This window comes from Poecile atricapillus, chromosome 2 (genome assembly GCF_030490865.1).
Source record: "Poecile atricapillus isolate bPoeAtr1 chromosome 2, bPoeAtr1.hap1, whole genome shotgun sequence".
Taxonomy (NCBI): Eukaryota; Metazoa; Chordata; class Aves; order Passeriformes; family Paridae; genus Poecile; species Poecile atricapillus.
In genome coordinates this window covers 16,084,706-16,107,670 of record NC_081250.1, presented here as the reverse complement: position 1 = coordinate 16,107,670, position 22,965 = coordinate 16,084,706, and the positions used below count along the sequence as shown (strand labels likewise).

General features: G+C 36.9%; 1 protein-coding gene across 2 annotated transcripts in view; it reads right to left on the bottom strand.

Moving 5' to 3' along the window:
* The window catches only part of MPP7 (MAGUK p55 scaffold protein 7), a 150,109-nt gene that overhangs the window by 58,053 nt on the left and 69,091 nt on the right, over nt 1-22,965 (bottom strand). For both annotated transcript variants that reach the window (XM_058831589.1, XM_058831590.1), the window contains 2 exons: nt 7,207-7,284; nt 2,201-2,281 (listed from right to left, as the gene is read on the bottom strand). In XM_058831589.1, coding sequence (XP_058687572.1) covers nt 2,201-2,281; nt 7,207-7,284 — 159 coding nt within the window. The remainder of the gene's footprint in view (nt 1-2,200; nt 2,282-7,206; nt 7,285-22,965) is intronic.

Sequence of the window (22,965 nt, the reverse complement as noted above, 5' to 3'; positions counted from 1 at the left end):
TTGTGGAGGCAGTGATGTAGTACAGCAAACTAATCCTTAGCATCCTTCACCATGCCATGAACATTAGAGCTGTTGGAAAGTGGAAGCTCTTCTGGTTCCAGGTAACACTGCAGTTATAAATCTGGTCAGAAAAGGAAAGTTTCCCCTGCAAAGTAATGTACAGCCACCTTAAGTCAATCCCAAATTAATCCATATATGTTTTTAGATAAAGTCTATAGAACATCATTGGAAAATTTAGATCAGTTATCCTAAGTAATTGCAGGTGTGTGAAAAAGAGCTGCTCTAGCCACCATTTTGTATCGGGAATCTAGAACGAAACCAAGAAACTCTCTCTAGCCATAAACCTAATAGTGAAGGGGTAGAAAAGCTTACGCAATGTATGGCATAAACTCAGACACAACTGAAGGGACTAGGACACCTCTGGGGAGGAACTGGAAGTACTGAGTCCCAGAAATATCCTTCCTTTCCTTTTCTGTCCAAGAGAAAGCTGGGGAGATCAAGAGAAGAATCTCAACAACAGCCTCGGACTGAATGCAGTACAGTCACCTGGCCAATGTAACGGAGGAGGAAGCAGTGATAATTTACCATCACTCTGAGGCATGTTTGCCATGACATGGCAGGGGGAGAAAATAACGGACAAGCAAAATACCTTGCATTCCATCAGCTCTTACTCCTACATCACACAAACACCTACAAGTTGCAACACAAACACCTGCAAGGCCCCTGCAGGGCAGGGAATCCTGTGACTTGTGCAGTATTAGGCAGTTGGCCATACAAAGGGCTTGGTACCCTGCAGCTGGTCATCTCCCCCTGCAGCCAAGAAAGACATTTGCCAAGTTACTGCAGTTGTTCAATCACATTAACTACTCTGAGGGGAAGGCACTTGTTTCCTTGAAATCCCACTAAGATTATCACATTGCCTTTCACTGCTACCAAGGAACAGACAGTGAGAGTGAGCGCGTGAGGGAATGAGTGAGAAAAAGCAAGAAAAGGAGAGGGAGATGAAAATTGTTGTGGAAAATGCATTGTCCTCAGACTCAACCCACCAAAGCTTCAGAAGTATGAACCACGTGTGGGCAGTCACTAAGAAAACACCTAGGGAGAAGCCTAGGATCTCTGCAATTTCCTGCACCAACAATTCCTCTTCTAATATGCCATTGACATCCCTTACCCCCTCAAAGAAAAACACCTTGTGACTTTTCAAGCTATGGAAAAAGCATCAGTGCAAAAATCATCAAAAAGCAAGTGTAACCAATCTTTAAAATTTTGTAGCGCTTTGAAGATACCATAATTTCTCAGGTTTTGAGATCATTATTTATACTTAAGATAAAAGAACTACTGTCTTTAAATGAGCTTCTTTCCACTCTGCAGTTTTCATTTCAACTTATCAACTGCTGCACTTAACTACCACTTCAATATGTGTCTACAGCAGTAAGGTCTTCTTTCTCTTAACAATGGAAAAATAATATCATGTGCATCAACAATGATACATAGGGGAGGTTCTGACTGGATATAAGGAAACAGTTTTCAGTAGGAGGGTAATTAGAAATTGGAAGAGGCCACCCAGAGCATTTGCAGAATGTCTACTCCCAGGCATTTATTTCTAAAACCTGATGGAAGAAAGCCCTCAGCAACCTGCTGTGAACTCAGCGTTGACCCTACTTAGAGCAGCACATTGAGCAAGACAGCCTCCATCCAGCCTCAGTAGTTCAGTGGTTCTGTAGTCTACTGTCAGATAAAAGGTATCAAGCTCCTCAAAAACACCACAGAGAACCCCAGGAGTTTTACAAAAAGTTTTCAAAATTAGATGTTTTTAATAACATTATCTGTCATGAATTTTGTCCCCAGTACCAGGCTGCACTCCTTATGCATGAGGCACTTAAATCAATGATCCATGACTGACAACCTTTTAGTAAAAACACAGTTGTAACAAACTTATGAAGCACATGCATTAAAAGATAGCAAAGTAAATTAGCCACTTTTTAAAATATCCTTTGCAAATAAATTATTCCTTTTATAAGTACAAGTAATAGCATAGTAATTTATATACAACATTAACTGTGTTTCTTCATCACAGGTATTTCTGATTAACACTGCATACACTCTTACACAGTACTTGTTAACAAACCCACACATACCCCAAGGAAGCAGATGCACACACCCATGCAGAACAAACTTTGCAGGTGCAACTCATCCTCACCTTGAGATTGGGTTTTGCAAGGAGTTTCAACAGCTCTCTGATCTCACTGCTCAGTGGTTTGCTCTGCAGCTCCTCAGCCAGCTGGGTGGGAGATTGAATCAACACAAAGACCATTAGCAAAGCGTTGTTTTACCCAGTGCATCAGTGACAACCCAGAATCTATCTTGTTCAAGGTTATTGCTTTCCAGCATGTTCAAACAGAAGCCAGTATGAAGGAAAACACCATCAATCACCGCGCTTCTGTTTCTGGCCCTCAGTGGACCAGATTTAAGCCAGGCCTTTTGGCTCAGTTTAACACAAGTAATCATTTCTGGCAAGGGTGCAGCCAGATCACATTCTGATTTATAGCAAAGGGGGCAAATCCCAGCACTTCATTTAAGTGAATGGTCCTTTGCGTGCAGACAAAGAACTGCTTGTAAAAATGACTGGATCAAACTTTGACACTGTCTATAAAAAACAGTTTCGAATGAGGTGGTGAAATCCACACTGCTTCCAAAAACCCACAGTAGCTGTGCTGTTTAGGACTGGGATAAAAAAGCAAAGTGCCCCTACAGTGCAAGCAATCTGAACCTTTTATTATGTTTACACATACACTGGAAGGAGCTTGTTAAACATGAAGCGAGTTAATCATAATATAATTTATAACAGGTCATCAGCAATTCAAGCCTGTAAAATGCACAAACTATGTCCTAAAAACAAGATCAGTAATTTATGTTTGGTTATACTACAAAATTGTGGTGGTGAACAATAGAGCAGCAGTTTAACTGTTAATCCCATGGCTATTTGGCTCACATCTTGGGTTTTTCTTATCATGCCATTCTCAACTAATTTGGACTCAAGAGGCATATTTTACTGCAGGATTTTAGACTCAAACTATTTTTCCAGAAGAAGGAAAAGCTAAAATGCATTTCAAAACACTGAACTTTGGTTTAAAATTCTGAAGCCACATGGCTCATAATGCAAAACGTGATTTCAGATAATCACTCATTTTCTTTGCATTAAATCAGTATCATAAAAATGTCTCAGAGAAAGATTGGCTATTTGCAGCAAGTAATATTATTTGTCTAACCTAATTTTAAATTTGTACTTTCATTTTGTATACATTTTCAAGATAAATGGATAGATGTATATTTTGCATAATTATATATAATGGAAAATCTATTTGAAGAAGCCATTATAGACATCAGACACAGTTTGAATACTTTTTTTTCTTTTAACCTTCAAATTAAACAGAGTATCAAAAATTCATCACCTACCACCCCACAGACTTCTAACTATAATTCATAGCTAAGAACATCCAGCAAGTACCTCAGTGCTAATATTAACAATATTTAATTAATACTGGTCTGAATACCAAAAGATTAGAAAACAGTCTCTGTAGGAAAGGTCAGAATGACATATTTCTAGACAGAAAGCCAAATATTGAGGTAATCTGACTGCAGTCGAGTCTGCATGTTGGAAAAGCCCTGCAAAGCTGAAAATATTCTGTTACAGGAATGACAGCAGGTCTATGACATGGGTTATGCTTGGTTCTCTTTTCATTCTTTAGATTATACTGCTCATCACTGGAGAATAAAATCTATTCATTCATGTTTCACTGATGGAGACAAGCAGCCACTCTGCAAAATGACCATTTCAGCATTTCTCTCTCAGATGAATTGTGCACAAGTATTAACACCAGCAGAACTGGTGTTTGCTTTGGTGGTACAAATGCAAATGTACATACATAAGGTTTAGAACAGTGAGAAAAAATACTTCATTACTGCTTTAACAGACATTTTAATCTTATAATTTAGAAAATATTTTTCAGAGATAAAATAATTAAAAACCTGTTTTCGTTCATGTGATTTATATTATTTTCCAAATATTTTCACTAAAGTTTTAGGCACATTTAATATCTTGTGACAGAAGAGGAGGAAAACAAAGATCGAAAGACAAAGTTGTGTCATGTTTTCAGTCATGTTTGCTACCTCATCTGGTTCAGACTGGATTTTTATTTGTTATTGTTGTTGTCACTGTTGTTGATAAAGTGCTGAGATTTGAAACAGCAGCAGTACATGGCATACTCGGGACACACTGACACCCTGCAATCTCCTCCTATGCTAAAGACTGCAGGAAAAGCTGTCTGAAAACCTCCGCTGTGATCTCTTGAGGGAACATTTCAACCAGCTCTTTATGAAAAGCCGCCACTGAAGAGAGGGGAAGAAGGAGAAGGCCAGATGTGGAGTGAGGCTGGCAAGGTGGAGAACACCAGGGACTGGTCTTTAAAGCTTCTGGAGAGTTACGAAACTTCTTTTGACAGAACAGTCCTTCTACCAACCCTGAGGCCTTATTTGCTGTATGTATGTATCCCGCCAGTGATATTGTTGTGGTTTAGGAATGGTATTCTCCAATTTAGTACTCCCACTAAAACCATGCACCATCTTTCCTTCCCTCTCCAACTGGAGGCACAAAATACATGATCACAGGATGAGGCAAGAACAGTTTACTGGAAATGGCAATGAGATAAGACAATGTACTATAGTGTATGCATATACTAATATTAAAATAAGTAATACTAATACAAAATAAGTAATAGCAACAATATTAGTAACAAAAGGTATAAGAAAATAAATTATTCATATGGAAAAACTCCCTGTTAATAGACAATACCAGATGGCTCTCTCCATCCCCTCTTCTTGATTGGAACAAAACCTTTCTTCCTGGAAGCGATTCCCTTTCATGAACTCTGAACTGACCAGAGGTGGTATGGAATAACCTCCATGTCCTAACCATACCCTCTCCCAACTAATGCAGAAAATTAGCCCTGCCCTGGATGGAACCAGGAGAGATATTTAGATAATTTGCATGAAATCATTAAGCCCTAAGTCAGACACAGCTGCTCCAAAATAAGAGGTAAACAGAATGTCTAATGGGAAATTCAGCCTAAAAGTCCCTGGGGGAGAGGAGAGAGAAGGTATGGCAGCTGGGAATATGAAAATGTTTAGAACAGCCTTGCAAAAATTGTTAATTCCAAAACTGCTTTAAAAAATAACACAAGAATAAGAATACATTCCTTCAACAGATTTATTTATGATAGCAGCATGTCAGATTTGAGTTTTAAATCAAGCAGGAAATATGTACTTGCTAATAAGAATATTCCTTCTTTAACTATAGAAAAGTTACTATCAGTAAGACGAGAAAACATTAATTTGAAGCCTATTGAAATGAAAGTGTGTTTAATAACACCAACACGGTCTTAAATCCCTGAAGTTGACAACCAGACAAACATGTCAAAAAATGAATGGCACTTTAACCCTGAAACTTCATGAGTTTGAGAGTTACAAGTCCTACTTCATGTAATTTTGCTTCCTCAGAATTTGCTGATAGCTACCAAAACATGAAAAATCCTGCAGTGTGCTAGCCTGACTTCGGCCACCAAAGGACATCCTTACCCTTTGAGACAGTGCCCATAAAAGCTGTAGTTCACCTCCACATAATTCATGAAGAAGCAGCAAGAGCATCTATTAAAAAGAAGCTAGGTAGATGCCTAGACGCAATCATGTCCCAACATGTACACGTAAAAATACTACCCTATGTACATAATAATACATTCATAGGGTTAAAAGCCCCAACCTGCCTCAACTGAGGCATGACAGAGTACTTCAATTTGGAGATTTCCAAAACTATACATTTTAAATGGTCTGAGCAAAGAATGAGATTGCTCAGAATTTCTGAAAGTATCAAAAACTAAGCTTTGCATCCAAAAATAAGAAATTATTTTTAGTAAGAATTGTAGACCAGAGATATAACACAAATATTAGCAAGGATTATTAATATGTCAGCAAGAACTTAATGAAGAGACTTTCAACCAGCTTTCTAATTTTCAAAATTACTATCAATACTATTCAAAGCTATGCGAAGGTTAAAAAATATTACTAATGTATGCCTGATGTCAAGGCTAATGTATTATTATAGTTGGTATATTAGAGGATATAGCTGTCCTCCTACTGAAACATGATGAAATTACCGTGTATCCTTTTTTCAACAGTCTTCAAGTAAGTTTAGTTTAGTTTTTTGTTAAAATGCTACCAATCTCAATTCACAACATTTAATAATTTGTAAAATTTAAAAACCAAAATCTATTATTTATATAAATAGATAATTGATATTTTAAAACATCCATAAAGTACGTGAAGTTTCAAACATGCTGTATTTGAAATGGATCCGAATACATATTGCCTTTTCCAAAAAGCAACCTGACATCATCAATTGCAACGAAGATTTCTGGATTTCACCTAAACCACAGTTTATTAAACATTTCTGTATTCTGGCCTACCTCAGGTTCAGTCATAGTTTATACAGGTGTGTTCACAATTCATCTGAATCCTAGAATTAACCAAATAGCAAGAAATGGCAGGTTGGATTTTTTTTCTTTAAAATAAAAATTATAGTAACAGGAAATTAACTACTCCATCAATGCTGACCACTTTTACAATTTATTTTTTAGTTATGAAGGTAATTTGGAAAGCTCCAATATCAATAAATCACTACTGTAGTTTCTCTTAAATAGTTTTGATTTTTTTTCAACAAGCCTTCATCCTAGGCATTTCATATGTTTCGTTTCTGTAATATTATTTGTCATTTCTCATGTTCTGTCAGCAGTGCCACTATCTCATTTGTCTTTATTTTTCCAAAGCATTCCTCTTTTCTATGACTTTCTCAAAACACTAATAGTTGACAGCTTTTCCCCTCCCAGCAGAGTTTGAACCTGTAATTTTTATTGCTTAGTTACTAAAGCAGAACAAGAGACTACCTAGATGCAATGTTTTTTAACATGCAAGTGAATAAAGATCAAAGTAATATCAACAACAAGCTCAGTGATGACAGAAGCTTTAGAAACCTTTGCAGCTTCTTATGATTTCAGCTCAGAAGATTATATTCATATGTTTGCCCTATGAAGAATTCTGCTTGCAGACAGTTTTTTGGTAGACTTGGTACCAATGATCTCAGCAGGGGACACTTACATCATCTGCCAAGGCTGCTGCACCATGGAGTATGGGCATCGGGTTCTGTTTTTCATAATAATGCAGTTTTTCATGAATCTGGAAGACAATAGTACAAAGTGATAAGTTTATTTAGCAGCATGAGAAACGGTACAAAATAACTATTGAGTCTGTTGACTGTCTGTAACTAAACATCCTTACAGTAACCTACAGGCAGCAATCAAGTAAATGCAATTCATCATCATCCTCTGTTGAAGTGCTAAGAATATGAAATCAGATGGAAAAAATGCTGAGTATGCAGACCAACCCACAGAAAAACTAAACATTTGTGATTTTTCTGTCCTGGCTTTCTCTGTCCATATTTCTAACATATTGCTTCAAGTATCAATTACATTTTATATTGCTGCTGAAAACACAAAGCATAAAGTGTTTATTCCCAAGATGGATATAAAAACCCCTGTAAATTATAATTTATGAAGTGAAATAATAGCTTGCCACCCACATCCTGACAGACAACTTGACGGAGCGGCTGCTGTCATTAAAATAATTCAGAAACAAGGGCAAAGCAGTGCTAATATGAATTCTAACACATATGAAAGAAAGAGGCAGTCCTTCAGCAAGTTAAGGTTTTTAATGAATAATTATCAACATTAAATATGCACTGTACTTTGGTTCTTCCAAAAAGGGTAAGGATACATCATTATTTAAACACCACCCTGTTCCCTCCTCCACAAGTTATGCATTTCAAAATTTAGATTATTTTCCAGTATGAATGCTTTTAAGACCCAAAGTATTTTAAGACTCCTAACAAGTTTCTTTGTAGCTATTTCAGAATAGCATAAAAGACTATATTAAGCATTTAACTTTATTAATATTATTTTCCTGAAGATACTTGGATATACAAACACCAATTAAAATCTAAAAACAGAAGACAACAGTAGTCTGAATTAATGCAAATGTACCCCATTCTTAGATTTTGTGCTTGAGTTCTGCTGCTCTGAAGGAGGCATGAACTCCAGATGGTTGGAGGAGTTGCAGAAGAAGCTAAATTGGGGACTTCTGTGCTTGGCAAGGAGGGGAAAATGAGGTCTGGCGAGGCTGTGGGGTGCAGAACTTGGCTGGGGACTCCCTCATGTCCTTGGGAAACAGGATCCCCAGTGATACTCTACCACTCCCCAGCACACTGCTGGGGGAAGAGTGGGACAGATGCCAAACAGCAGGGACAGATTTAAAGAGCAACCAAACCACTCTTCACACATTGAAACAGTTCAGAGTTGACCAGATCATGTCCATTTTACACCAAGTGTTCCCTCCAGCATTCCCCCCTTCTCCCACATTTGCTCTTCTCTGCTTACTACTCCCCCAGCAGCACTCCCCTCACTGCCTAGGACTTGTTCACTCCTTAATTTAGAGGTCATTCTTTAAGCCCTCTCTTTTTAATTTACACTGAACTTTCACAAATACGTCCGTAACAGGGTAATGCCATGTCAGTGACACTTGTGCTTGCCATTTTTCCCGTCTTCTGCTGTGCTTCATAACCCCAAGTCCACATCTGTTTTTCCTCATTTAGACTGTATGTTCTTCGAAGTAAAGAGCATGTTAATACAATACGGCATAGTAAGATCTAAGTCTTGACTGATTCCTTCATCATTTCTGCTATCTTAACAGGATTATTTCAGTATGTCATTGGTTAAAGGATACTGAAGTTCTGACATATCATGGTGAAGCATGAAGGCACTACAGTCGCTTAATTTATAAATTGTAAAATAATTTGTTCTCATCTGTAAACTACATGGAAAGCACTACTGTCTCCAGAACATGAATCTGAGTTTTACATCACTTATGTAGACATTGTTCACTCAGCAATTACTTAGACTAATTCATACTTGATTTCATAAAACTCTAATAAGTTACCAGACAACTTCATATTTCTAGCTCACAAAGCAGAGAAGGCTAAACAAAACAAGGAGTTGCAGCTCCCCTAATTTGGCAGAAATTTGTGATTTACTTGGACTGTTAACTTGAATAACTAAAAGTCATAGTGAATCAAAAAGTCTCAAAACCATCATTTTTTGATTGCTTCAACAACATCTTGATTTTATCCAGACTGAGCTTCTGTCAGCTCTGTGGTCAGAAGCAGACGCCTATGTTACCCCCTAGTTTCTCAAAGAAAATAGAAGTGCCGCTGCTGATTAAGCTACTTTTATCCTGGACAACCTGTACATATCCTTACCACTGAAATTAATAAAAGGAAAAATGAAAAAGTCAACCAAACAAAAAAATGTGGTGACATCCTTGTTTAACCCATCTTTGAGAAAAACGTTATGCAATTGTAAATTTATGCAACAAAAAAATAGGTTTTCAAGAAGTGGCACAGTGTAACCTGAACTAGTTATTGGCTCTATAGCCAGAAATTGCAAAAATGACTGAAAACGAATTTTTATTTTCCTAAGAGGGGATATTAGATTCCAGTTAAGCATTTAGGGACAATCATTAAAGTTTTATACGATTAGGGAGGAGTTGTAGAGTAACTGCCTAACCAAAAAAGCAGAAGCTAAACAAGTAAGCAGGAAAATTTAACTGCTACTAGACAGTTCTAGATACTGGATTTTGTTACATCAGGTTGAAAATTTTATTAATTTACTGTACTAGTACAATGAGTTACTCTAGGGATAAACATTTCATGGTCTGTGGTAACAGACACTGCAACCCCAGCATACTTCCATTCGAGATGCAATACAGAGTGGAGTTTTCCTCCCAAATATCTGATTTTATTTGACAGTAGTTTGCCTTCGTAGTTGAGTCTATTTTTAAAATCAGATCATTAGACGACAACATCTGTCTTTCACATCTTTGTAATTTAAAGGATATACCTACGGAAATTAAAAACCACTGGTCTGTGCACCAAGATGCAATCAGTGTGCAATACAGGGATTACCTTTCATATTAGTATAAAATTACCACATGCATCATAAGAACAGTTACCTCACACCTCTAATTTCTGGATCAGTAATATATCCTTAATGCATGCACCATTTTATATTTTATATAATATATTCCTGAATGCAATAAGAGAGGAGATTTAGCTCAGCTCCACTGATAAAGCAAAAATTTCAGTGAGACAAAAATGCACTTTCAGGAAACTTCTTCCCTCCTTATGTCTAAAAATGTAAGCCAAGATGATTTGTTCCACAATTTCCCCCACAGATCACAGCACTGCTGACTGGCCTCTCATTCTTCATGTTGTATTTTTAAGCCTTTTTGGAAGACGAGCACAGCACTTGCCTTTTCCTACTCACTGGGCCCTAGGTCATCTCTGTTGTCTTTCAAAAATGACAGAGCACATTTGCAAGCTCACCTGGTGGCCTTTGAATTTGCCAGACTTCAGGGCAATAAATGACTGCATTTATGACAAACACCTTTAGAGAAACTACTGTGCAAGCAGCCACATGCTTTGGCAACCTCTCCACATGCTGTCTTTCAGTTAATTATTTTCCCAAATACGAATTTTTTACATCATGCTAATACATGTACACCAAGCACTGCATTTCCAAATTTCAATTCCTATACAAATAGAATTTGAAATTTGAATATCTAAATTAAGTGAATACATTGATGATAATGAATAATGTCAAGTAGCCAAACACAGAAATGAAAAGCCAAAGAGGACAAGGTGGTACAAATACTTTCCCCCTTCACAAATGTCACTCAATGAAATTAAATTGTAACAGAACTTAAAACCACCCTGGAACACTTTGAGAGAAGTATGAGGGGATTCAAAAGTAGAAACGAGAGCATTCATCAGCTCAAGGTAAGATGTATCATATTTGCAGCCATTTGCTTGAGTTTCAATCTAAAGAATTATATTTAATACAAAAGGCAACTTTAGCTTACATTGAGAGGCGATACCAGATGTCCAGTAACTTTAATACCATTACCTTGTCTATACTAAAAACTTGTACAAAGTATGGAAAATATAGGACTGTATTGTGCTTAAAAATAGGAAATACAGTACATCTGTTTTAAGTTCTTCTGACATTTACATGTAAAGCCTCAATGCTGAAAATCTCTTCACAGATGAGACAAAGTCTGTTAAAGCAAGAATTATATATTGTAAATAAAACATAAAAAGCTGTTCTGCTGAACAGATGACTAAATTGTGGGATGCTTTCTTTAATTTTTTTTTTATGACTACCTATTCTTTTCACTGTAGAGTATGAAGTTCTATTGAGGTTCTGCAAAAACTGACAATCTACTCTGAAGTTATACCCCAAGAGGGAAAAATAATAATTTGCAAATTTATACAATTTTTGGCACACTTGTAAGCAAGAAAAATTGTTTCTGGATTTTCCCAGAGACTGAATTAAGCTTTCTATAATAAAGCAGAGTAGTATCCTCAGCCTGGACTGTTTCAAAACCCAAGAGGAGCTTTCTAAGACAGAAAAATAAAAATCTCAAACAAAGAGTCCTACAAAATAAGCTAAATTTCTCCTTTTAGTTTTCTAAATTTTCATGTGCAGTTCTAATATAATATGATTGAAAATAAATCAGGGAAGGGGGATAAGCATGTACCAAAGGTGCCAAAGAGATAACAAGACAAACTTAGTCTTTTTAACAGAACAGTTGGCATAGGAAAAGAGTAAGTGCATGTAAGAGTACAATATGCAAACACCCAAAAAGCACTGCCCATCAGTGAGCCAAATCAGCACATACAAGACAAGAACTATCATACACATCGTGTGAAAATGTTCTGCCGACACACAGGGGTGTCACCAACTACTCAGACATGTCAACACCTCTGGATAAGAGCTTTTTTTATGGTAATGACACCTTCCCGACAGGAGATGCTGAAGAGCATCTTACGAGTATGTGAGCATTTGCACTGACCATCATTCTGGGGCAGACACAATTCTGGGCCAGAGTGCTTCTCCTTTTGAGAAACATCAGAAGCCCATACCCTCTTAAGAGTTATATAAACATTCCCTTACTTGGGTTTTATTTTATGAGATGAAATATCACTTAGCATAAAGATAGCATACCTGCAAAATTCGTTTTAGCACCACATCCTATACATTTCTGGGGTTTTCCTCTGGACTAGTCTTGCCTGCTGAATACCCATTAGCAGCTAATCTGCTTGTTTAGTTTCAGCAGAAAGGAAACCCTTTCATATACTGGACTGCTGATGTAAAACCAAAGCAGAAGCTGGAAAATGAGAAATTGCTTTTAAAAAAAGCGGTAGTGATCTAAACTACAATGTCAATATAAACACACACACGAAGCATCAAGATGTGTCTAGAGTACATGCATTGAGTATATTGTTGTAGAAAGTCCGTAGCAGTTGGCAGAACATCTCCTCTAACTGCTCTCTTCATTGTATTTTTCATCATATATGACAGCAAGAGTGTCTGAAATCAAAGCACTGACAAAAGCCATGCAGCCGCTGTATTTATTGGATTAGTCACTTACATGGATGCATAATGGAAGACTCTTGTACACAGAGAAGCTGTTAACTGCCCACCAATGTTTCAGATTGATGTACATTTGCAAAAAATAATTTCATTCCATTAGTGGCACCCCTACAAAGTAGTACTACTACAAAAAAGATCATCTATACATGAAGAAGCCACAGCAGATTAAGAGAGTGGAAAAAGAAAGCAAAAGAAAAACTGTTGAGGGAGGAGGAAGTGCTAGTTTTGACTTAATCTGCAATTTGTGTTCTGCATCTGAAATATCTGAAGCAAGAGAAATCATTCCAAGGCACTCATGGACATAAAAGACATGTTTGTGAATAGTTCCAACATTAACACAGTGAGATTTCAATACAAGAATTAAGAGTTTTCATTTGATCACTAACAGTTTGACCTTAACTCTGGGATTTAGACTCTTGGAGTTCACTGTCTAAATTTATCAACAACTTAGGAGTGAAGGTAAAATAAATAAGAATAAAAAAAAAAAATTATGGGCTACAATTAAACAAAAGAAAATTACTATTAAAATCATTCAGAAATGATAATTACATACCATCATCTCTGCTGAAAGAGAATACATATTTTTCTTGATGTAGAATTTAAATTAAGAGATGGTTTAATTCCCTTCCTTTCTCCTTCCAGAACCATACTGTACCATATGAAAGTAACAGAAAAGGTAGCCAACTCTTTGATTTATCTTCATCACTCAGTGGTGGCCTATAAGCCTATTAACACAGGACAAAAATACAGACTGAATGCAAAACTATTAATTTGTTCACAAGCCTTCCTATAGTCCTTATTGTTGCAGCTTTGGTACACTAAGGAACTTAAATACATTAAAAACTCTGCAGTACTATGGCATGATGAACACAAGGTGCAGGAAAACCTAGAACACACACAGCCTTTAAATCACATTCTAGTCATACCAGCTGAACTGGAGTTAGAGACAGAATACTGATAAGAAATGCACTTACTGATAAGAAATTAGCATTATGTAAACAGAAACAAAATAGAAATTAATAAATCATAGGTAACTATTTGAAGTTTGCAATGAGCATTTCAATCCCCATAGTAACATTAAATTGCCTCAAATATAGAATAAGTGATTGCAGAAAGGCCTCTGACAGAATGTTACAAGAACCAAAGCAAGCCTCTGAAGGCTTAAAAACAGATATCCAGAGATCTCAATTCCAGCCCAATTTGCCACAGCAAAAAGTTTTAGCACAACAGATGAGCAATTCTTCTTTAAGCTTTTTTCCAAAAAAGCAGAAGCATGAATTTCCTAACAATTCAAATACAGGCTAATGGCATGGAAATATTTCTGCCTGAATAGCTGGAAGTTAGAAGAAATTCAGAACTTGACAGATAACCCTAATGAAAGAACTAAAAACTTGCACTAAATAAAGAATTAAAATTTTCTTTATTGGAATGGCATGAAATCACTAATAAATCAGAAAACCTTCAGACTGTCTGGTATTATCTGTTGCAGTGGGCTTGGCTGGGACAGAGCTAATTTTCTTCATAGCAGCCTGTATAGTGCTGTGTTGTAGATCCATGACCAAAACCATGCTGGTAACAGAGCAAGGCTTTACCTATTGTTGGACAGTGCTAGTATCAAGGCAACCTCTGAACTTGCTCTGTGCCCTGCAGGGAGTAGGCTGGGGGTGGTCAAGAGTCTGTGAGGGGACACAGCTGGAACAGCTGACTGTTTTTCCAAAGCAGCTACTGTTTGGAGACTGGATGGGCATTGGTCATCTGGTGGTGGTGCCTCCTTCTGCAGCACTTGTTTCTTCCCCTCATAACCACCTGGAACAAGGAAATAACCAACAAGGCATCTAAATTCTTGGACAGAAATCCAAGCTCCTTAGCTGGAGCATTACCTCATCTGCTGCTAACAAGTGTTTGAGGAGTTGACAAGGGTTGACTTTTTGAGGAGTGGACAAGGGTTGTAACTGGAGATTTTAATACTGTTTCAAAAATGAGGCCTAAGACTGAACTTGATTGGATTTTGTTAATTTCTGTCATCTTAAAACACTATATCCATTAAACCCACTCATGTTAACACTGAAGGGAACATTAGAGGTACCACAGGAAAAGAGAAGCCTGTATCCACGGTCCTAAAGCTGCAAAAAACGTCAGTTCAGTTTTGTGCTACAGCAAAACACATGAACAAAAGAAACCTCCAACACTCTTTTTATGTGTCATATGTGTACTTGAAGTCCATTATCTGAAAAGAGACAACAATTAAACATGCCTATCAGGACCAAAGTGTTCTGAGGTTACCAAAATTTCTGCAGCTGTGTTAAAAGAATGCAAACCAATCTCCAAGTGCAGAATCACAGAATGGTTTGACCTTTAAAGATCATTTAGTCTATACCCTTTGCCATGGGCAGGGGTACCTTCACTGTATCAAGTTGCTCAAAGTCTTATTCAACCTGACACTGAACATTTACGAGGAAGGGCATCCACAGCTTCTCTGTTTCAGCGTGTTACCACCCCCATTATAAAAAATTTCTTCCTTCTGTTCAATCTAAATCTACACTAGCATTGCTCAGCCCTTAAAGATAAGGTTGCTAAGAGTCCAGGATGTGCTGGATGACACTTCAAAAGTGTCCTTTACCCAGCAATCAGAATGACCCATATTCAAAACATAATTCCTCCAGAAATTTCTAACCACATTGCATTTTCAGAAATAAATTTTCAGAACTGTATGCACATTTATATTAATTTTCTAAGTTAAAAAATGTGGCAATTGATCACATTTATAAGAACATTTTTCTTGCCAGGTTATGTTTTGAAAAAACTGTACAATGATGTGCTATCAACAGTTGTACAAAGTTATATTGTTTTAAATCAGGTGTGATCAGTGCAAATCAGCAGTGGTGCTTGGAAAGGTCGCAGCTCCAAATCAGACTCTCAGCAAATGTTGCTTGGAATTTGATACAGCCAGAACTTGGTTATGAATTGCTCATATGTGTACCAGAGGTGTAACAACAGAAGTGCCCAGTTAACAGTGATAGCAAGTATCATGTGATTATTACAAATTATAAAACTAAAGCCAATAGAAGAAGCATAGCATGCTATAAATGAAAGAAAGGAACCTTTGAGGGGAAAGAAGGCAACTTTTGTCAACTGGCAAAATCAAATTATGTATTGATTTTGTTAGGGATAAAAATGAGGCTTGCTAAAAATTCCGGACATATGGATTGTTAGTCTTTCCAGTCGAATAACTTGTTTTTATTGTCTAGCCAGAAATCTCAAGACAGAAGAAATGCCTATGCACAATGAAGTAAATTGTATAGTAAAAACCTATTCTCCCTGAATTTAATTTTTTTAATCTGTGGTTTCAGGGTTTTCTTGTCAATCATTTGACACTGTGCCTCATTGCATCATTTGTCCTTCACCCTTGATTCACCTTGATGAGCTGGGCAGCATCTGAGGAAGATGATGAAGACAGAGAAAATTAAATGCTTCAGGAAAAACAGCAGCATTCCAGAGTTTGAGGCAGTCTCACAGATTTAGCAGCTCTGAGACTAACCTGACACAGTCATGAGGGCATTGTCAGATTTGATTTTGTCCTAACAAGAACTAAGCAGGTCTGTAAGGATCCATCTCTTGATTTTTATTGTAAAATGAAAAAGCATCTCTTCTACTCTTTTTTGAGAAAAACCAAGACAGACATTGGGTGAGCAATTGATGAATCCGGTGATCCTGCACTTGCTTCTCTGTGCCGTATATACTGTGTTCTTAAATTTCTTCCCATCACATTTGTTTTTAGTAGAAAAAGTACTTCAGTATCTGTTAAATACCTCCTATTGACACTGTTAACAAACATGTCCTTCCTGAACAATGGGATGTACCTGCAGATCTGTGTCTCAGAGCTATGTCTTGTAATATTTCTAATTTAGAATTTCCTGTCTTTATGTTAGTATCACCAAAGAATATGAGGAAAAATTTAATAAACACCCCCACTATGCCCACCTTGACTTCCCTTTAGCTGAAAACCAAAGAGAGCCTTTAAAACTGAGGCCCATTAACCCAGCACTGCCAAGTCCACCACTAAACCATGACCCCAAGGGCCACACCTACACACATTTTAAATACCTCAGGGATGATGACCCTACCACCTTACTGGTCAGCCTGGTCCAATGCTGGAGACCACCCTTCCAGTGAAGAATTTTTTTCTAAAATCCCATCTAAACCTTAAAACCCATCTAAAGGTTTAACCTGAGGCAATTTCCTCTTGTCCTGTTGCTTGATACTTGGGAGAACAGACTGACCCCAACTGGCTACAACCTACTTTGAGGTAGTTGTAGAGAGCAGTAAGGTCTTCCCTGAGCCTCCTTTTCTCCAGATTAAATTCCTCAGAACACTCAGCTGCTCCCCATCAGATTTGTGCTCCAGACCCTTCACCAGATTTGCTGACCTTCTCTGGACATGCTCGAGCACCTCAATGTCCCTCCTGATTTGAGGACCTTACTGCTGAATATAGAATTTGAGGTGCAGCCTCAGCAGTGCCACGTACCAGGGGATGGTCACTGCCCTGGTCCTGATGAGCACACTATTGCTGATACAGGCCAGATGCCATTGGCCTTCTTGGCCACCTACATAGACACATTCAGCTGATGTCAACAAACACCCTCTGGTCCTTTTCTGCCAGGCAGTTTTCCAGCCACTCTTTCCCCAGCCTGCAGCACTTCAGGGGCTGTTGTGACCCTTGATGCCCTTGTCCAGATCATTGACAAAGATATTAAATGGAACTGGCCCCAATACCAAGCCCTAGGGAACACCACTGGTGACCAGGTGGATGTAACTCCACTCACTAACACTTGCTGGGCACAGCCAGCCGAACAGTTTTTTGCCCAGCAAAGAGCACACCCATCCAAGCCAAGAGAATTCTGTGGGAAGTCACATCAAAGGTTTTACTCGTGTCCAGGTAGACACATCCACATTCTTTCCCTCATCCAATAAGCAGCTCTCCTTGTCACAGAAGGAGATCAAATTGGTCAAGCAGGATCTGCCTTTCCTAAACCTGATCCCCCAGGTTGTCCTGTAACTGCCATGTGATGGCACTCAAGACAATCAGCTTCACGACCTTCCTAGGATCTGAGGTCAGGCTGATAGGTCTATAGTTCCCTGGATCCTCCTTCCTATCCCTCTTATAGATGGGGGTCACATTTGCTGACTTTCAGTCAACTGGGATCTCTCCAGTTAGCCAGGGCTGCTGGCAAATTATGGAAAGGGGCTTTGTGAGCAGTTCTGCCAGCTCCCTCGGTACTTTTGAGTAGATCCCCCTGGCCCCTGACTGGTGTGTGTCTGAGTGGTGCAATAGGTCACTCACCACTTCCTCCTGGATTACAGGCCACCATTCTGATTGCTGTGCATGTCTTCCAGCACAGGGGCTGGGTACCCACACAACTGGTCTTACAGTTAGACTGAGGCAAAGAAGGCATTAAGTACCTCAGCCTTTTCCTTGTTCTTTGTCAGTATGTTTTTTCCCCACACCCACTAAAGGATGGCAATTCTCCTTCTCCATTTGTTGCTAAAAGGAGGCAATATGGTAATAGCATTTGCTATTTTATTTTTGCTATGGTAAGCAAAACAGATTAAATACTGGCTACAAACCCACTTATTCATGCAGAGTTTCTAAAAATGTTTATTTTACTTGAAAAAAAATTCACTTTGAATTCATTGTTCCTTATACAAAAAAATAAAGGTCCTATTATATGAGATTTCACAGACTTCATTCAAATGGGCCTTTTTTTGTCAGTAATAAGGAAAGGTTTTGATGACTTTGCTTATAGGAAAAGGGTCCCTAGATAGACAGAGGAAGTTCAGACCAAAGCTAAACAAGTTGCACTTGCTCCAAAATAAATTTCCCTGCCCCTTTAGAGCCAAACAGTCTACATGGCTACTGTATACAGTATTTTCAAAATTGTTTTTCTGTACTTTTAACCCCAATTCCAAAGGAAGGAGCATCAGAACAATTCCAAATCTGAATGAAGCTCTCTTATGTGAGCTAAGGACATGAGGTTCCTGAACAGAAAGAACAGAACAACATCAGACTTTTTTCCCTTTGAAACATGCAGTTTTCAAACAGCAGTCTGTGGATGCTGAGAGATCCCTACAATTTTAATGCATTACCATTCATAAATACATTTTCAAATAAAATCTCAGGAGTAAACCCATCATGTCCCAGTCTGAATAGTACAAGTCAGAATTTGATAAAAGTATAACAATTCTCTTCACCCAAAAGCACACACTGACCTGTGTAAACACATGTTAAAACTGGTAAAAGTTTGAGGGAAATATTTCATTAGAGCAATACTGAACTCAGGATTCCAGGTCTCAAATTGCTCTTCCCAGTTTATGGCCCTTCTGTCTACACACTCCCACTTTGATGCTCGCTCCTCCTCCCCTCAGCATTATTACTTTAATAGAAACACTTTTCAAATGGAAGCATTCAGATTTAAATGGAAGACAGGATTTGAGGTGGGCTCACTAAGTGTCTATTTCTCTCTCTTCCTAGGGTTAAAATCAGGGTTCATCATTCACCATACAAGATACCAAATCTTTAATCAAAAATTCTGACTCAACTCTCAAGAAACTTTGTGCAGTATTGCAGACACAGCAAACTGAAGCACACATACAGCAAAATTCTCAAAGTCACATATATGAGACTGCAAAGTTAAATGATAACAGCACTCAGAATTATAACCATTTTTTATCCAAAGATTTAAAAGCACATTACCAAGAGAACTAAGCATCAGTTTCCTCAACACCAAAAGGAAAACCATGACTAATCACAGACAAAAAGTGTATTTGATTTCCAAACCAATACCACTAAAAGGACATCTCTTTAGAAAAAAGTACTGTAAGCATACAATTTTTTGGTATTTCAATTACTGATAGTGACATATGTATGACCAACTGTAATATTTGTTTATATGTCAAATATATCAGAAAATATTTGCTTCTAAGTTACTTTTAAAATATATTTTTATTTAAAGAATACTTAATGCAAGCAAGAATGGAGTTGTAACTCCCACTGAAGCCCTTCAGTTTTGAGGAAGAGTACACAGAAAAGCTGCACAGTTGTAATGAAACAGATATGGAAACAACATTTACTGCAATAATCCAACAACTGTTTATATGATTCTAAATACAAACCTTGATGAAAAACATTTACTTCAAGCAATAATGAACTAAAAATTAGTTCAAGTAAAAATTCTAAAATAATAATGAAAGATTTCAAATAAAAATTATCAGAAAAAGACAGACACATCTCTATTATTTCAATCCTACATTCGAAAATAAACTTTGGGTTTTGTTTTTTCTTTAAGGACGCCTTTCATTTTTTCTCAATTAAATATTTCCTTTTCAGGTATCACCTGATTGTGTCTAAGTAATGCAACAAAGCCTTGTAAAATGTATGCCTAACAAATTTGAGTTACTATGTATAATCCAACGTAGTAATATAATAATTTATCTAAAACATCAGAAATTTAAAATTTCAAGTCTTGGTATTGGTCAGATTTTTAAAAATACAAAAGTCTATATTTATATAAAGTAGATATTTCTATTTAAGAAATAAATCAAATAAAAAAAAAAGACCTTTACGAATTTGAGAGGAAGAGTTTTTCCTTAGAAAAATAAAATCATTCTTTTATCCTGAATATCAGGTTTGAATACTTAAAAAAAATATAAATTCTAAAATAGATAAGCATAGTTATACTGATAAGTATGAATGGAATAAGGAAGGAAACAAAAGTGGAGATGGTGCTGAAATGTAAACAACAAAGATCACAGCACTGCAAGAATCTATCATTATCTGAAATCCTTCTAAGCAGAAAACATACCAGCAACAACGCTCATCTGGAAAAATGGCAATCATGAACACTTCATGACTGGTGATCGAGTTTGATTATCTGATTCAGCAACTTTAAAAAACCCAAACCAATATTCCATTATTTCCTAGTGCTTTATGCCTGTATGTTGATTAGAAAAGAAAGAGCCATAAAGTGAATTCAAAAAAAAATTTACAATACTTTCTGTGCCAATACCAATACCCATTCATGTTACATTACTCCCAAAGTTCAAATTAGAAAATTGAACAGGTAACTTGATAAGAAAATGGAGATAGCATGTTGAAAAAAATTAAATTAAATTAAATTAAAAGAGTACTTTTCCAAATAAAAAGGTAACAGGTCAGGTTTTAAATTAACAACTGTATGGTCCTGCTTTGTCAAATAAATACAGTGAAAGAAGAAACTTTAACATGAGACAGAACTGAGAGATTAGAATTGCCTTTGGAAATCTGCAAATAAAGTGTAGAAACACTGTGCAATAAGAGCAGGTCCCCAGTTCACTGCTAGCAAGCTTCCTTAAAGACTAAGTTTAGGATTTAATTTAGAGGCTAGAAACAAAACAAGTATGTGCCTAGATTTAATACTTACCTCAATAATGCCTCAAATGTCTCAATGTATTCTTTCAGAAAACACCTACACTTATATAAACATTAAAAGGATCTAATTCTCCCACAAATGTTTTTACCTATAAAAGTTCTGATCTGTAAATTTAATGTCTTCTGATAATATTGCTTTAAAACATCAAATTCAAACTGATGTTATTTTTATGTCATTACACAGAACAAAATTTGGAGACTTTTTTCCAAAAGCAAGTGACTTCCACTGTTCTGTTAACAATAGAAATCCAAAGGAAAGAATTTTCCTAACCCTGCTCACTGAGTAAACACAATTCTAACAGGAACAACAGCTAAACTACTCGTTTGATTGTCAGATGGTTGCTTTTTTCAGCAAGCTCCATTCCCTGCAGAATTAAGATCCTAGAGAAATGCCAATTAAATATGAATAGAAGAAAACAGGATTTTCTGCATACAGGCTAAGACACTTTGGTATAGAGTTGGGCTTTTCCAGTTTTACTATTCAACCAGGGACTGACAACTTTAAATCATGAAGAGTTTGGTTTATTTCTGCTTAGTACAGTAAACATCATCCTTACAGTCTGTACTCAATGCAAGTTAGTCCAAGACTGAATTCAATTCAGGTTCCCTGAAGAGATCCCTTCTGTGCAGCTCAGTGTTACAGAATTAACCCATTCAAAACCCAAACTTCATTCACATGGATATGGACATTTGTGCACAGAGCTAAAATTAAATATATATATATATATAAAAATATACACAGACATACATTTATCAATTAGCACCATCTAGTGGGGTCAGTACAATTTGTGCGATGTGAGAAACATGCAGCTCACTTTCTGCTTTTTCTACATCCTGTGCAACAAGTCATGATACAGCATAGGTCACATAATCAAAAAAACTTGGATGCAAAGACAAAAATCAACAACACCATAAAAACCAAATAATTCACAACATTATGCTTTTCCCTTATAAATTACATTTTAAGAAAAACACTGAGATGGGAAGCTGCATGTCTATATATATGAAAATTTACAGATAGGAATAAAAAACCTGACATTTTAGGCATTCATACACATGCAAAACACAATTACAATTTAATTACTATTGCCTCAAGAAAAATCTGCCACTTTTTAAAAGAAGATACTCTGAAGTATCAAATAAAACAGAAATCCCTTTTATTGAAGGCCTCCATCATCAGAGCAAAATTCTGTTGTAAACACAACTTTTGTTAAAACTGCATTGAAGTCCCACAAACACTGGATCCCAATCCAAAACCCTAATAAAATAACAGAGTAGAGTAAATACTTTTTATATATTCACAATAATTAATTGAAAAGAGGTTAACTATAAACAGATACTAAGGAGTAACCTTAAGCATTAATGCAGTTTCTCAAATATGAAATCTAGAAATTAATTTTTAGTTAATTCTGTACTTAAAACTGCAGGAGACTTAAGTCATAGAAATAAACAGTGCTGAAAAACTTCAAATGTAAAAGCCATTAGAGGTATACTCCCCCATACATCAACCTTAGGCAAGACAGACAGACAAAGAAAAGCTGCTGCATGTGAAGGTGCTTAAATGTACCAAGCAAAGTCTCTACCAGTCTTTGCCAACATGCAAGGGAGCTAAAAACATTGCCATTCCCATCTCCCTATGCCTACATACGGTCTATGTTAAAAACCCAAGCAAAATCAAACAGGAAACAATTAATCACAAACATTATGTCCACACTGAAGACTATTAGGACAAGTCACCACTGTAAAGTTAAACATTAAATGCTCTTTAATGAGATCATGGCCATGAAAGCAAAGAACGCCTATGAAGACATGCTTTGCATTCAAATCTTCCCTAGTTTCTAAAAGAGG